Below are 16792 nucleotides of genomic sequence, written 5' to 3'. Positions count from 1 at the left end.
ATGCCGGGCTGTAACAGTGAGACGAGCAGGGAAGTAGGGGGACCCGGACCCGTGAGGTACAACCTCAGGCGCTGACAGTTGGCGAGAAGGGGTTGACAGTACATCCACGATGTCTGTGCCCCTTCAATCGCAAATGGGGAAACAGTGAACGATATGTTCCAGAGTCCCCACCTAAAAGCATGAAAAGAAAAGGGAGAGAAAAATCTAAACGTCCCTAATCTGGAAAATAAAAGATGTTTGACCTGGTCTGGGGAACCCCAGACCAGCGTCTGCCTCCTATAGACACTAAGCTAAAACTGATTAGCTCAGGTGCCTGTAGGCGGGTATATCCTGCTGGGAGGGGACAGCTTTTCTTGTTATTATAGTGTCAAGCCTCCTAGTGACAGCAGCATATACCCATGGTCTGTGTCCATGGTCTGCGTCCCTCAATGGAGCCGATAGAGAAAAGACTGCTACTGTTCCTCACCATCACATCCAGTGGCCTAAGTCCCACAAATAAACGAAATCGAACTAAATCGATCACATGCAGTTAAGTCATATGGTTAACTTCAGCATGCTGTTTTTAGTACAAATATTACTGGCAGTAGGGGTCAGTAGCTGAATTTTTCTTACATTAGTGTAATAATAGCGAAGTGCAATATTATCCCAAATTGCATTATTTACCAGTGACAGTAATAAAAAGCTTTCAATAGCTCCATATTGTTGTTCCTGTAATAATTTTCCATCTTTAACAAGGAAAAAATAAAATAAAAAATGTGGATGTCTTATTCTTACCTTGTCTTCAATTATTGCAATGATATCACCAACAGTTTCAAAGTCCAACTCCTCTCCAGTGTAAGATACAGCAATGTCCATTTTCTCTGCTAGATCCAGGTCTCCCTTGCTGTCTGAAGACTCATCCTTTGATTGTGTGCTGCTATCTCCATTTCCCAGGCATTCCTTGTTGATTGAATCTATGATCATGGAAATGTCACTACTGTCCATGGACACAGTAACTGTATGTGGATCAGAAGTACTTTCATTATCCTCCTGTTGGGTCACTATACGGGCAAATCAGAAATGGTTTGAGTGTCATGGAAGAGTTCAACATATTTCAGTAAAATTACATTGGTGTGGATATCCAGAATTTTACAATTATTTAAACATATATGCAAATTGAACTATACAATAATGTACCCAACATGTAAAGAATTCAAGATAAAGAAATTATTACTGCAAGCATGAAGCCCAAGGCAGAAGTTACCTGGGACAGCTGCAGTCATTGGAAGTGCTGACATCATAATAATGGTAGCCTGGGACTCTATTGGGGTCAGCAAAGATTTAGATGGAGATTCGCTTGTAGCAGCAGAGAAGGAAGCGAGAGGTGCAGCGAAGTGTGCAGGACCAGCTTCTAGAAGCCGGGACAGAGTGGGAGCACCTAGCAGGATAAGAACAGGAAGGGACACAAACACAACAAGAGGAAGCCAGAAACAGGAAAAGGTAATGGATTATAAAAAGAGAAACAAAAGGAGAAGAAAGTGTAGGAAGAGGGTGTTTACATAACCAGAAAAAAAGACACAAAACAAAATGATAGAAGAAAAGGTATCAACAGAAAGAAAAATGTTTTATCCTGAATATATCAGAACTATTGTTTTACCCTATGGTCATGCTACAATCAAGACTGTATACCTGATGCAGCCGGAGATGCTGGAATTGTGCCTGCAATAGGGTGCAGCTCACCTCCATGAAGACCTGGAAGTACTCCAACATCCATTAAAACACCAGATCCAGTAATGCTATTAGATCCTAAAGCCATTTCACTTTCACTGACCTGTGGAAAAAGAAAAGGATATGGCAAGAAACTTGACTAAGGGCAGAGTTTACCTCCCCTGGCAAGACTATGGGTTGAGTTGGGGCACCCTCCGTGAGAACCAGGGAGGGGTTCCATACCAGCCGGGGACTTGTGGGTAACAGACTGCCTTTCTTCAGGAGCTCCGATAACAGCGGGGAGGGGGGTGGAGTTGCTTTCTGTCCCACCATCTTTTTCTGGGGAGAGTCGTCCATCACAGGGGTCAACGGGGATTCCAGGGGGGCAGGAGGAGGGGTGTCAGGAATGCCAGTGAAGGAGGAGATTGGGGTGTTTGGTAAAGACCCCACACTTACCTAGAAATAAAGACACAATTTGGAAGAAATAACATGCAAGAGTTAATGAAATACTAAGCAAGCCCATATCTAACACAACAGGAGTGGAAAAATTAAACATACCCCCATGTTTCCCTCCTCTGTGCTATTTGGTGTCAGGTCTCCTAAACCAAACTCTCCACTTGGAGATGAAGATCCAACAGAGGAGCGACCTATTGTGCTTGAGGTTCTGCGTGGAATATTCTTAGCTGCCTGTCGTGCTAAAAAAAGATAAGGTATACGAGATGTTAAAATCTTTTATTTTCATATACAAGCTACTGTATTTCTGAAAACATTGGAGTGGAAAAAAACCCAGTCAAGGACAGACTCCAGTAAACAGTAAATAAATGATACATTTTCAGAAGACAACATACAAATAGTGCTACCAACCACCAGATAAGCTCCATATAAGTAGAACTATTCGTTGGTAACCCAGCACTATTTGAGGTATAATGTCTTCACATTGAAACTGTCTCTACCTGTCTCCTTCACTGCACACCTTCTCCTGTCCCTCTTGTTTTCTTTAAAGAGGCGCTGTCAAAATAAAACATTTCTTGATGCCTTCCCCTGTGTCAGTCACTACTACTATAAAATCCTCACAGTCACCCACAAAGCTCTCCACAATGCTGCACCTCCCTACATCTTCTCCCTCATCTGTCTACCGTCCTACATGTGCTCTCCACTCTGCTAATAATCTAAAACTAACAACCTCTATTTTCCGTACAAGACTTTGCTCGGGCTGCACCAGTTCTCTGGAATGAGATACCCAAAAACCCCTGACTTATAGCCAAAATCCACATTTTAAATGTGCCCTGGAGAGACATGTCTTCATGCAGGCCTATAACATTCCCTAATTTGTCTCCCCTACTATCACTTTGTCCCCCCTTTTTGAGACCTCTGGGTCTTGGAGACATCAAAAGTGCCATATTTAGCAGTCTTCCCCTACGCGTTCTGCACGTTAGGCATCACTTTATTCATGGTCTATGGAGTCACGGGATATAGCCGAGTACAGCCGAGTACCGTGAATAGGGAAATAAGTTAATTAAAGTGGAAATACCCCTTTAACTAAATATTATATAGCCTAACCTTGATAAGCAGCATCTGTTGCCTTCTTTTTTATCTCTGCTTCTTCCTCTTCCTGTTTCTTCTTACTACAGGATGTGAAGAAAAAAATAAAATACAATTGAGCAAATTAAGTACTTTTGCTGGTTAAGTTATAAGAAAAATAAAATAGAAGAAAACAGAAAATTAAACACACGCCACAATATCGTTCCACAGTTCCTCCAATTTGCTGTCCATGTGGCCACTTTGAATCAGCTCTGATTCCTTTTTCAGTTTTCTATAAAACAAAAAAAATGAAATGAATAAAAAGTAATAATGCCATTGCTACAAAATAACATGACATTTAGGCTGTTATGTTTATTTAAAGGGTAGCTCCCACCATCACTTTTTTTCTTTTTTCTGTCCCTGCCTATTACCCATCTATCCCTAACCCCCTCCCTGCCTTTAATTTTTTTTTTTTTTTTTTAACACATTAAAAATGCCTTTTGTCTGCCTGGCAGTGTGCTCACAACCAGGCATACTTCCCCAGCAGGCACCACGTCACTGATGCCCGCTGGGGCCGACACTTCCGCCCGTAGTTCACCTATACAGGGCGGCTCGAGCTGTTTCCCCACTGCAACTCCCAGCTTGCCCTGACATCTATTGGCTGTCAGGGCATGCTGGGAGTTGTAGTGGGGAAACAAATGGAGGCATACTGTATAGCCCGCAAACCCCCCTGGCCCCGCTGCGCCGCTCAACCCACTACCCCGCCCCTCCCCCCGCAAAAGCATAAGCATTGAAAACAGTCACATTGAGAATATTACCTGTCGCCGGGAGCCGGGGCTGGCGTGCGAGGCCAGGGAGCCTGCGCACGTCCTCTTCCTTCAAAGCGCTCGCTCCCGCCTGTCTGATTGACAGGCAGGAGCTAGCACCGCAGTGAATGAATTACGACTCGTTGCCAGGCTTCAACGAGTCGAAATTCATTAGTGATGTCACTGCCGAATGCATTCGGCCACTAGGAGGGCGACCCCTAGTGGCCAAATTTAAAAGTGATTTTAAACTGTTTTAAAATCACTTTTTTTAATTAAAGTATATTAGAGATATGTTGTAGTACTTAAGTACTACAACATATACATTTTTTTATTTCATGACAGTGCCCATTTAAAAGGGATTTGTGAAAATATCGCAAACTGTCCTTCCAACTCCCTTCAGCAAAAAAAAAAAAAAAGTTTAGTGTAACGTACATACATTAAGAGTTATTATATTCTCTGCAAAGCACTGCAGAATATTTTGGTGCTATATAAAGGAATTATTTTTATGATTATTGTTAATCATAAATGCAGATAGAACAGTAAATTTTACAGAAAAAAAAACATTTGATCCTAATTGAAAAGGATCTGTCACCATATGTATAAATAAATTGACAATTGGGTGCTACAATCCTCCTTCACCATGAGGTTTGTCCATAATACAGTCTGATACTGCAAGCAGTGAGTAGACAGTGTCAGAGTCTGTAGAAACACACAAACACACACACACACACACACACACACACACACACACACACACACACTGCTGTTTACACTTAGTAGTCAATTTCTTCATAGATTTTTTTTGAGAAATAACAGAAGAATGTTACAACTGTTTACTAAAATAGACCGGTCAGGAGAGCTGACAGGCCCTCCTTAACCCCTTAAGGACACAGGGTTTTTCCGTTTTTGCATTTTCGTTTTTTCCTCCTTACCTTTCAAAAAACATAACTCTTTTAATCATTCACCTAAAAATCCATAAGATGGCATATTTTTTGCGCCACCAATTCTACTTTGTAATGACGTCAGTCATTTTACCCAAAAATCTACGGCGAAACGGAAAAAAAAAATCAATGTGAGACAAAATTGAAAAAAAAAACGCCATTTTGTAACTTTCGGGGGCTTCCGTTTCTACACAGTACATTTTTCGGTAAAAATGACACCTTCTCTTTATTCTGTAGGTCCATACAATTAAAATGATACCCTACTTATATAGGTTTGAGTTTGTCGGACTTCTGGAAAAAATCTAAACTACATGCAGGAAAATTTATACGTTTAAAATTGTCATCTTTTGACCCCTATAAATTTTTTCTTTTTCCGCGTATGGGGCGGTATGAGGGCTCATTTTTTGCGCCATGATCTGAAGTTTTCAGCGGTACCATATTTGCATTGATAGGACTTATTGATCGCTTTTTATTCATTTTTTCATGATATAAAAATGACCAAAAAAGCACTATTTTGGACTTTGGAATTTTTTTGCGTGCACACCATTGACCATGCGATTTAATTAATGATATATTTTTATAATTCGGACATTTCCGCACGCGGCTATACCATATATGTTTATTTTTATTATCACTTTTTTTTTTTTTATGGGAAAAGGGGGGTGATTCAAACTTTTAATAGGGAAGGGGTTAAATGATCTTTATTCACTTTTTTTTTTTGCAGTGTTATAGCTCCCATAGGGACCTATAACACTGCACACACTGATCTTTCACATTGATCACTGGTTTCTCATAAGAAACCAGTGATCGATGATTTTGCCGCTTGACTGCTCATGCCTGGATCTCACTTTCATTTTAGACGCGGCGTTCAACTTTGAATGCCGCGTCTAAAGGGTTAATAGCGCGCGGCAGCCGTGGGCCCCGCGTTATAGCTCGGGAGCGGACTCAGGGCGTACAGGTATACCCTGGGTCCTTAACAGGTTAAAGGGAATCAATCATCAGATTGTACCCTATATAACGCTTGGCACAGCAATACATAGGGTAAAATCTTTATCCTCACCATCTCCGGGGGATGCTCCTGCCCCCAGGGATGGTGAACATATGAAGTTATAAACTAGTCCCCGCCAGCCCCACAAGAAGTCCCCTGGATGGGGAGCTCCTCTTACCAGGTCCCGTTAATTCGGCCAGCAGCAAAGCCCTCAGCTTGACTGACAGGCCGCGTCATCACTCTGCACACTGAACTGACGGAGCAGAGCGATGACACGGCCCATCAATCAAGTCAAGGGGACTACTTGCGGGGCCGGCGGGACTAGTTTATAAGTTCATATCTTCACCATCCCTGGGGGCAGGAGCGTCCACCGGGGATGGTGAGGATAAAGATTTTACCCTATATAATTCTTTGCAAGCGTTATATAGTGTAAAATCTGAAGATTGGTTCCCTTTAAAGGGGTATTCTGGCCAAATACATCTTATCCACTAACCAAGGTATAGGGGATAAGATGTCTGATTACGGGGGGGGGGGGGGCCCGCCGCAGGGACCCCGCGATCTCCATGCAGCACCAGCATTCTGTGCGGGGCTGAGTCTCCAGTCTCGGAAACAGAGGTTTCCGGGACTGGAGACATGACGCCACGCCACGTCCCCTCCATTTATGTTTATGGGAGGGTGCATGACAGCCATCACACCCCTCCCATAGACATGAATGGAGAGGGCTTGATGTGACATCACAAGGGGGCGTGGCGTGACATCACGTCTCCTAACAAAGAGGTTTCTGAGACTGGAGAGGCAGTTCGGCACAGAATGCGGGTGCTGCATGGAGATCGCGGGGATCCCAGCAGCGGGTCCCACGCAATCAGACTAATCCTTTGGATAGGGGATAAGATGTACCGAAATACCACTTTAAAGGTTAAAACGCTCACTGACTGGTCAGTGAGACCTCACACACATTGTCTCAGAGGGGCGATAACATGTTTAGTTTCTGTAAAACAGAAAACATTTACCTATACTTCTCTTGTGTTTCTTTAATAAGTTTCTTCAATTCCTCAATTCTTTCGGCTGTTAGTTTCCGCACAATTACATCTTCAACAGTTTCAACAACTTCTCCGCGTTCGCCTCGTTTCCGTCTTAAAACAATGTATAAAAAGGGAAAATGCTAAGAACTCAAGTTAAAGAAGTGAAGACAACACATAGCATGAGATGCAACGTAGTTATGCAAGCCAGAGACCCCAACCAATAAAGCCCATTAACAGGCTATATAAACTGCAATTTCCTATATTGCATGTGTCCTAAGGGAACATCTTTATCTCAAACTGCAGAAAGACTTTGAATGTCCCTGGTTTTGAATAAAGGCCATGTATACCTTTGCCACCAATTTATTTTTGGTTTTGTGTCTACATCTCTGCAGATTTATGTGCACGGTAACAGAAAATCCTCTGTAGCTTGAGCCTGCAGTATATTAGCTAAAAGCAGGGAAAGGTGGTGAAAAAGAGTATGACTGCAAGATCAGACTACTTAAGGTTTATTTGTAGTCTGTAACCTTGGAGACACATAGATCCGCATAGTAGCTGTAAACACAAAGTAGTGAGATGTTTTAATCAAGACAATTTGCTAAATGATTATATTTTTTATTCTAAATGCTTTAGAGCAAAAGATGATCGTAACAAATTTATACATAATGTTTCATCAAGCGAGATATTTCCCAAATAATACACAGATTAAAATGTAATTCTACTTTAAAGTGGAAGAAACTTTCATTAAAGCGGCTATCTTATAAAGCCTCGTTTTTCTTATCCTAGGCCAGTGTCTCCCAAACAGGGTGCCTCCAGCTGTTGCAAAACTACAACTCCCAGTATGCCCGGACAGCCTTTGGCTGTCCGGGCATGCTGGGAGTTGAAGTTTTGCAACAGCTGGAGGCACCCTGGTTGGGAAACACTGGCCTAGGCGTTCAGATTAGAGAAGCCACGCCTAAACAGATATTTCATCTGCAGCAGCCATTGCAGGGTTATGTACTATGCAAAAAGTCCATCTCCAGCCTAAAATGAAAACCCAATCTAAATACTGATTATTGATAGTGCATCAGAATAGGTTTAGAAATCCACAGTGATGCTAGTCATAGCCTGCAGGTGACACAGGCAGTAATCTATATTTTAAGTTACATACACAACTGCAGGTTCTAGTGGACGTATTAATATACATTGACAGCACTTTAGTCAATTTTTGGTCAAGCTAAAACTAAGCTGTTTTGCATTTTTTATTTGTGCTCCCGCGGAAAATGGAGAGTTCAGCTGACAGAATGTTGTTCCTCCAGCACTAGCCGGAAACAAATATAGGTAAACTAGCCGAGTACCCGGCGTTGCCCGGTTTTTCCTTCCTAATCCTTGTTGGGGAGGAAAATCAACAAAGGAGGAAGCTTTTGACTTCACATCCCATCCCCATATATTGTTGTCATATCCCAACCCCATATCCCGTCCTCATACCCCGACCTCCTATCCCGACCTCCTAACTCGACCTCCCATCTCGACCTGTAATATGTGTACCAGGTATTGAAATATCTCCAGCCGTACTGAAGTTATGTGGGAACATACATTTCCCATTGATTTGCATGGGAATTTAAACAAAAACCCTGACCCTGGCAAATGGGGGTGAGTAAGGATTAAATTACTTATCCTATGTTTGTTGTTGACATATAAATAATATATGTGTGCCAAGTTTCATGTTAATATCTTTAGCCGTTTGGACATGAGGCTGGAACATACATACATACATACACATGAGTTTTATATATATATATATATATATATATATATATATATATATATATATATATATATATATATATATATAGACTAGCTGAGTACCTGGCGTTGCCCGGTTTTTCCTTCCTAATCCTTGTTGGGAAGGAAAATAAACAAAGGAGGAAGCTTTTGACTTCATATCCCGTCCTCATATATTGTTGTCATATCCCAACCCCACATCCAGTCCTCCTACCTGGTCCTCCTACCTCGACCTCCCATCCCGACCGGTAATATGTGTACCAGTTATTGAAATATCTCCAGCTGTACAGAAGTTATGTAGGAACATACATTTCCCATTGATTTGCATGGGACTTTAAACAAAAACCCCGACCCTCACAAATGGGGGTAGTTAAGGGTTAAATTAAATATCCTATATTTTAAGTGGACATATAAATAACATGTGACCAAGTATTATCGAAATATCTCCAGCCGTTTGGAAGTTATGCAGTAACATATATTTCCATTGACTTGTATAGGACTTTAAACATAAACCTGCCCCTGGCAAATGGGGGTGAGTAAGGGTTAAATCACCTATCCTATGTTTGTTGTTGACATATTAGTAACGTGTGCTAAGTTCCATGTTAATATCTTTAGGCGTTTGGACGTGATGCTGGAACATACACACACATGTTGAGTTATATATACCGTATATAGATATATGTAGATAATAAAACATGAGCAAAACTAATTTGCTCACAAATGTATACTCACTTTGGGGTTTCTGTGGTTTCCAAAAGCTCAGAATACTGTGAGGCACAATGCTAGGAATAAAAACAGAATTTTCAGTGAACATTGCTTCATATAAAAAAAAAGTGGCATCATAATTGTTAATAAGCTTTGGAACTGTATAAACTGTATATTGTATGTACACTGTGGATTGTAGTGCAGAAGGTCACAATTCTAGATAGAGCATAACTATAAAATGGCTTATAAAGTCTGCCCAAAAGAAGAAAGAACAAATGATATACACACACATTATATATATATATATATATATATATATATATATATATATATATATACACATATACCGTATATGCCGGCGTATAAGACGACCCCCAACTTTTACAGTTAAAATATAGAGTTTGGGATATACTTGCCGTATAAGACTACCCCTCCTACCGCGATGTACAGTACCTTATAGTTCCCCCACATTAGGTCGGCAGCATGTTCCCCCACATTAGGTCGGCAGCTCCCCCACATTAGGTCGGCAGCTCCCCCCCCCCCCCCACATTAGGTCGGCAGCTCCACCCCCCCACCCCACAATAGTAGGCAGCTCTCCTCTTCCCCCCCTCCCCCCCACAATAGTAGGCAGCTCCCCCCACAGACATACAACTTCCAGCCATATAGCGTGTATGGCTGCAGGCTGTATGTCTGTGTACTGCCCCCCACAGTGTTCCGGTCAGCGCTTCTCCGGCCCGGGGTCACAATCTACTGCTATGGCCTATGGACCATAGCAGCAGTCCCGGGACCGGAGGAGCGGTGATCGGAACACTGTAGATGACGCGCCGCCGGTCACTCAGCAGGCCAGGCCGCGCTCGTCCTCCTCCGGTCCTCCTGCGCCTCTATGGTTATACGCACGGGACGTCAGTGACAACCATAGAGCGGTGGAGAAGCGCAGAAGGACCGGAGGAAGACCGCAGGAGGACCGGAGGAGGACGCGCGGCGGGCGGGGAATGGTAAGTGACCTGCGGACATCCTTATGTCCCGAAAAGATTTTTCGGGACACGGGGATGTCCGGCATAGGAATACTTATGATTATCGTGCCGGCTCCTGTGTGCGGCTGCAGGCAGGGGGGTGGCCAGAGCATGTAAAAACTAATTCATGAATACTAAAAACCAGGGTGCCTCCAGCTGTTGTGAAACTACAACTACCAGCATGCCCGGACAGCCTTTGCCGGTCCGGGCATGCTGGGAGTTGTAGTTTCACAACAGCTGGAGGCACCCTGGTTTTTAAGTATACAGTTATTAGTTTGTACATGCTCTGGCCGGCCCCCGCCTGCAGCCGCGCACAGGAGCCGGCACGATAATCATAAGTATTCCTATGCCGGACCCCAATACCCGGCGTATAAGACGACCCCCGACTTTTCAGAAGAAAATTCGGGGTTAAAAAGTCGTCTTATATGCCGGGATATACGGTATATATATTAGTGTAATGTGGATAAGGGGGAGCTAATGATTCGGCATCCGTCTGGGTGCTCAGCTTCAGGAACAGACCGGGAAGTTTCGGCTCAATAATAGAGCCTCTCAAGCATGGCAAACAGTGTATCATAGTGTATATATATAAGCCCCCTAATTACACATGTAAATGTGGGGGGTGTGCCCAACACACAAATCAAAACAGTGGATAAAAATACTCAAAGGACCGCAATCGGTCACATATCAGTGTTACACACATAAACATACATTGCTATATACAGTACAAACATATTGACAGTGCAATCAAGTGTAGTAATAGTGTACCGTGCATCAAAATATATAAAGTTCATCATTGGTCTGGTTTCAAAGGCGGCGCTCACCTGCTGACGAGAACGTAAGTATCCAATCGGATTCATTTCTTGCTGGAGCCAGAAAGTTAAACAGATTTGTAAATTACTTCTATTAAAAAAAATCTTCACCCTTCCAGTACCTCTTAGCAGCTGTATGCTACAGAGGAAATTCTTTTCTTTTTTTTAATTTCTTTTTTTGTCTTGACCACAGTGCTCTGTGCTGACACCTCTGTCCGTATCAGCAACTGTCCAGAGCAGGAGATAGTCCCCATAGCAAACCTATTCTGCTCTGGACAGTTCCTGACATGTACAGAGGTGTCAGCAGAGAGCACTGTGGACAAGACAAAAAAGAAATAAAAAAAAGAAATAAAAAAAAGAAAATAATTTCCTCTGTAGTATACAGCTGCTAATAAGTACTGGAAGGGTAAAGATTTTTAAATAGAAGTAATTTACAAATCTGTTTAACTTTCTGGCACCAGTTCATTAAAAAAAAAAAAATAATAATTAAGTTTTCCACCGGAGTAGCCCTTTAAGGGTGTGTTCCCACAGGGCGTATACGCAGCGTATTTGACGCTGCGCAAATTTTACGGCAGCAGCGGGAAATACACTGCGTATCCCTTGCTCACTATACACACAGGGCTTTCCGGCGGCAGCCCTATGTGTGTAGTGAGTTTTGGAGGCGGAGCCGCGCGTCACAGACACGACGGCACATGGCCCCGCCTCCAAAACTCACTACACACATAGGGCTGCCGCCGGAAAGCCCTGTGTGTATAGTGAGTGAGGAATACGCAGCGTATTTCCCGCTGCTCCCGTAAAATTTGCGTAGCGTCAAATACGCTGCGTATACACCCTGTGGGAACACACCCTAAATGTGCTGACTTTTTCCTATGTTTCATATAATATACCACAAAATCATCTTACTTTTTGAGAGAACCAATCAGGAGGTCGGCCAGCTTCTGCAAAAGGTTTGATGGCACGACTCACAGACACCCTAAGAGAACAAGAACAGGGTTTACAAGTTATTGAATTGACACATATGCCTCATTTACTAAGAGTGGAGTGTAGATTACTTTGTGGGGTTTTGTTTCAGACAGGTATTTTTTCATGGTATTTACTATTGTATCTTGTATTTGGTAATTTTCCCTACGTTTTGCTCTTTTTTACACCTGCTCTCAGCTGTCGGGTTTTCCAGAGCTCAAATCCACCACATTTTAGTAGTGTTTTTTTTAAATTAATGTAAGCTTTCTGAGAAAAGTAGAGAGCTATTAGGGTTCTTGATTTTTTGCGGAAAATCTGCCATACAATGCATACGACACAAAAAACCCTACAAAATCTACTTAGAAAAGCCTTAATAAATGAGGCTCATAGTCATAGAACCTAGATATAGTAATTTGCTGAAAGGACTAATTTAAGAAGACTTCTCATATATAATAGATGTTTACAGCTTTTTTTCCCCCCAGACCTAAAGGGGTACTCCGCTGCCCAAGCGTTCAGCCATAGACTTGAATTGAGGGGGCGTGGTGTGACATCACATCACAAGACCCCCGCCACCCACATGCAGCATTTTAAATGAACGCCGGGTGCTGCACAGAGATCGCGGGGGTCCCAGCGGCAGGACCCTCGTGATCAGACATCTTATCGCCTAGGATAAGATGTCTAGGCGTGGAGTACCCCTTTAAGGCCCTTTTATGGTCCTATAAATACTCTTACATCATTTTTACCGTGATTTTGGTCCTTTCAGGCAAAAATGAATGTGATAATTAGTTGTTGTGCTGCTAATTAGCCGTAAAGTGTGAACACAGCCTTACACGGCTCAATCAATTGCAGGCTGGGCAATTAAAAATTGCTTGATTGTGTTGCGGCTGAACATCCTTCTTTTATACAGGATGATGTGCAAACAATAACAATTTCGGCACAAAAGACGCTACGGAATGTACATTTTCCGATTGCTGGCTCTTTCACAGGTGCATTCCCATTATATTTGGTCTGTGTAAAAGTTCCTTTTACCAGCAAAAGATTATGGGGGAGATTTAGAAAAACCTGCGCCGAGAAAAAGGTGACAGTTGCCCATAGCAACCAACCAGATCACTTCTTTCATTTTTAAAAAGGCCTCTGCAAAATAATAAGTAATCTGGTTGCTATGGACAACTGGTTAACTTTTCCTCTGCACAAGTTTTGACAAGCAGCTAAAGAATGATGGAAGCAAAGAGGCGCAAATACGTTCCAGTGATCCCCTGCACAATGTTTGAGCATTTTAACAGGTTCTTAAATGAGATTGTATGAGACTGATGTTTGTTAATAGAGCACGTTGTCCCACAAAATAGGACCCTCAACCTTCAGGCCCTGCACAGTATTGCCACAATAGCACAAATCTACCTTGCTTTGCATTGTGATTGTGCAAGTATGAAAAGGTAAAATTGCACATTTTATACAGCGATTTCAGAAAATAGCAGTAAAATCGAGGCAGTACTGCTAATTAAGCGCCACGTGTGAACACAGCCTGAATGAGCTCTGAATGTGAGATTCATCTATTGGAGAAACCTTCACTGATAATACGAAGAACTGTAGAAAATACCATTCCCATATATATTAGCCCCACCACACTGCTCCATCATATTCCTATAATTCCATTACTATCAGATATACACTATGGAGTAGATTTATCAATATCCGTAGTCATTTTACTTGCGCACGTGCGACTTTTCTATACATGCTGTGACTTTTTGTTTTTTGCTTATTCCAAAGCACACTATCTGAGCAGATTTCAGAAATGTTTTTTTTTTTACTTTGCAGTGGTCATGTATTTATCAAATGAGATAGTCGCTATTTATGAAGAAAAAAAGTTGCATCTTCATTTAAAACTCGCATAAGTATTCCAGGTCCAACCTGCCTTACAGAAAGTGCATACGTCTGCAGAAAAGTACATTAACACCCACTCACCCATTAACACCCACCCACTGTCAATCACACAGCGCTCCCAGCGCTGAGGTATAGGCCACGCCTATTCGAATGTCAGTGGCTGCATATAAAAGTGTTTTTTGAGATAATAAAAGCCAAATAAGAGGGATACAAGTAAGGCTGTAGACATAATGGGGGAGATTTATCAAAACCTGTCCAGAGGAAAAGTTGTCCAGTTGCCCATAGCAACCAATCATAGCGCTTCTTTCATTTTTAACAAGGCCTCTGCAAAATGAAAGAAGCAATCTGATTGGTTGCTATGGGCAACTTTTCCTCTGCACAGGTTTTGATAAATCTCCCCCCCATTGTACACATCATCCACACACTGTGGTTAGGTTATATGCCCCAAACCTCATGACATTTGCACTTTAAAAGGGGGGTCAGTAGTCAGGGAAAGCTATGTAACAATACAGGTAAACTAATACATCTTAAAAGGGGAGTCAGAAGTCAGGGAGAGCTGGGTGACACTATATCTGACAGAAGTTGTCATGAGTGAAGAAAAGCTGGGTGACAACTAATACTGAAAAATGGAGAGATGGGTGACTTTACACCTCACATAGAGATTGTCAGGCATCAGGGAGAGATGGGTGACATTACACCTCGCAAAGAAATGGTCAGGAGTCAGGGACAGCTGGGTGACATTACACCTAGCATAGAGATTGTCAGGGGTCAGGGACAGCTGGGTGACATTACACCTCGCATAGAGATTGTCAGGAGTCAGGGACAGCTGGATGACATTACACCTCGCATAGAGATTGTCAGGAGTCAGGGACAGCTGGATGACATTACACCTCACATAGAGATTGTCAGGAGTCAGGGACAGCTGGATGACATTACACCTCACAAAGAGATGGTCAGGAGTCAGGGACAGCTGGGTGACATTACACCTCGCATAGAGATTGTCAGGAGTCAGGGACAGCTGGATGACATTACACCTAGCATAGAGATTGTCAGGAGTCAGGGACAGCTAGATGACATTACACCTCGCATAGAGATTGTCAGGAGTCAGGGACAGCTGGATGACATTACACCTCGCAAAGAGATGGTCAGGAGTCAGGGACAGCTGGGTGACATTACACCTCGCATAGAGATGGTCAGGAGTCAGGGACAGCTGGGTGACATTACACCTCGCATAGAGATTGTCAGGAGTCAGGGACAGCTGGTTGACATTACACCTAGCATAGAGATTGTCAGGAGTCAGGGACAGCTGGATGACATTACACCTCGCATAGAGATTGTCAGTAGTCAGGGACAGGTGGGTGACATCTCACATGGGGATTGTCAGTAGTCAGGGACAGGTGGGTGACATCTCACATAGAGATTGTCAGGGACAGCTGGGTGACATCTCACATAGGAACTGTGAGATGTCAAGAACAGATGGGTAACTTGGAACAGTCTTTTTCCAGATGACTTCTTTCTGTATTTTGGAGGTCTCATCATGTGACCAGTGATGGCGATGTGATTGGTCCATGCACAGTAAGCATTCGGTCAGGCGTGTGTGGAGGGATCGGTCACTCACCAGTTCTGGTCGCCGCTGCGCATGACGGAGGAGGCGAGGCATAGCTTCTCCCGGATGGACCACGGCTCCGTGGGGCCTATGCTTAGCAGCTTGTGTTCTTATTGATGACAGAGAAAACAAACAAGATGTCAGCCAGACACGCACAAGGCCGGGCGGTAATACAGGGTGGTGTACGGAAAACAACAAAACTACATCATAAGGAAACATTGTACGTCTCCTTATCTGACCGTTAGTATTCCTATCGGGAGGAAAACAACAGTCCCTCGGTACTTACTCCCAGTCCCGGTCGCCATTTTCTCATATACAATAGAGTGAAGAAAACGCGACGCCGCTCAATGATGACGTCAGAGTGCAAGGACGGGGAGGAGTAGTCTTGAGTAGTCACGTGGTGTGCTGACAGCACCAGGGCCCTTCTGCTGCAGTGTTTCCCCCAGTGCGCCTCCAGCTGTTGCAAAACTACAACTCCCAGCATGCCCGGACAGCCTTTGGCTGTCCGGGCATGCTGGGAGTTGTAGTTTTGCAACAGCTGGAGGCACACTGGTTGGGAAACCCACTGTTTGTTACATTAACCCCTTAAAGTACGCAGCCCATTTTGTAAAACATTTTTGCATTTTCTTTTTTTTAGTGGAAGATTTATTAATATTGGTCTATGTGCATCCACTTCACAGCCTTTTATTTATTTCTTTTTGCTGTATTTTTGACTTACGTACGCCAAATTGATCAAATCGCCTCACAGACTTTGATAAATTTTGCACAAATGAAAAATCACCTCAAAACTTGCAGAGGTGGTATGAATTGGTGTTTTTATTCTTTTTTTTTTTTTTTACTTTTGCACATTATTTGTGTGCCTTTTTAACCCCTTAAGGACTCAGGGTTTTTCCGTTTTTGCACTTTCGTTTTTTCCTCCTTACCTTTTAAAAATCATAACCCTTTTCCACCTAAAAATCCATAATATTGCTTATTTTTTGCGTCGCCAATTCTACTTTGCAGTGACATTAGTCATTTTACCCAAAAATGTACGGCGAAACGGGAAAAAAAATCATTGTGCGACAAAATCGAAAAAAAAACGCCATTTTGTAAC

General features: G+C 42.8%; 1 protein-coding gene across 5 annotated transcripts in view; it reads right to left on the bottom strand.

Moving 5' to 3' along the window:
• The window catches only part of BRD8 (bromodomain containing 8), a 62569-nt gene extending 46482 nt beyond the window's left edge, over window positions 1-16087 (bottom strand). For 3 of the 5 annotated variants that reach the window (XM_056574671.1, XM_056574672.1, XM_056574673.1), the window contains exons 1-12: window positions 15986-16087; window positions 15712-15808; window positions 12156-12225; window positions 9458-9507; window positions 6953-7075; window positions 3419-3499; window positions 3247-3311; window positions 2245-2381; window positions 1930-2142; window positions 1669-1810; window positions 1244-1417; window positions 775-1040 (exon numbers count right to left, since the gene is read on the bottom strand). In XM_056574671.1, the coding sequence (XP_056430646.1) occupies window positions 775-1040; window positions 1244-1417; window positions 1669-1810; window positions 1930-2142; window positions 2245-2381; window positions 3247-3311; window positions 3419-3499; window positions 6953-7075; window positions 9458-9507; window positions 12156-12225; window positions 15712-15808; window positions 15986-16004 (1437 nt within the window). In that variant the 5' untranslated portion in view covers window positions 16005-16087. The remainder of the gene's footprint in view (window positions 1-774; window positions 1041-1243; window positions 1418-1668; window positions 1811-1929; window positions 2143-2244; window positions 2382-3246; window positions 3312-3418; window positions 3500-6952; window positions 7076-9457; window positions 9508-12155; window positions 12226-15711; window positions 15809-15985) is intronic. The other 2 variants (XM_056574674.1, XM_056574675.1) reach the window with 2 other exon arrangements.
• Window positions 16088-16792: the final 705 nt, after the last annotated feature.

Source organism: Hyla sarda, chromosome 4 (assembly GCF_029499605.1).
Source record: "Hyla sarda isolate aHylSar1 chromosome 4, aHylSar1.hap1, whole genome shotgun sequence".
NCBI lineage: Eukaryota > Metazoa > Chordata > Amphibia > Anura > Hylidae > Hyla > Hyla sarda.
This window is presented reverse-complemented; position numbering and strand designations above follow the sequence as displayed.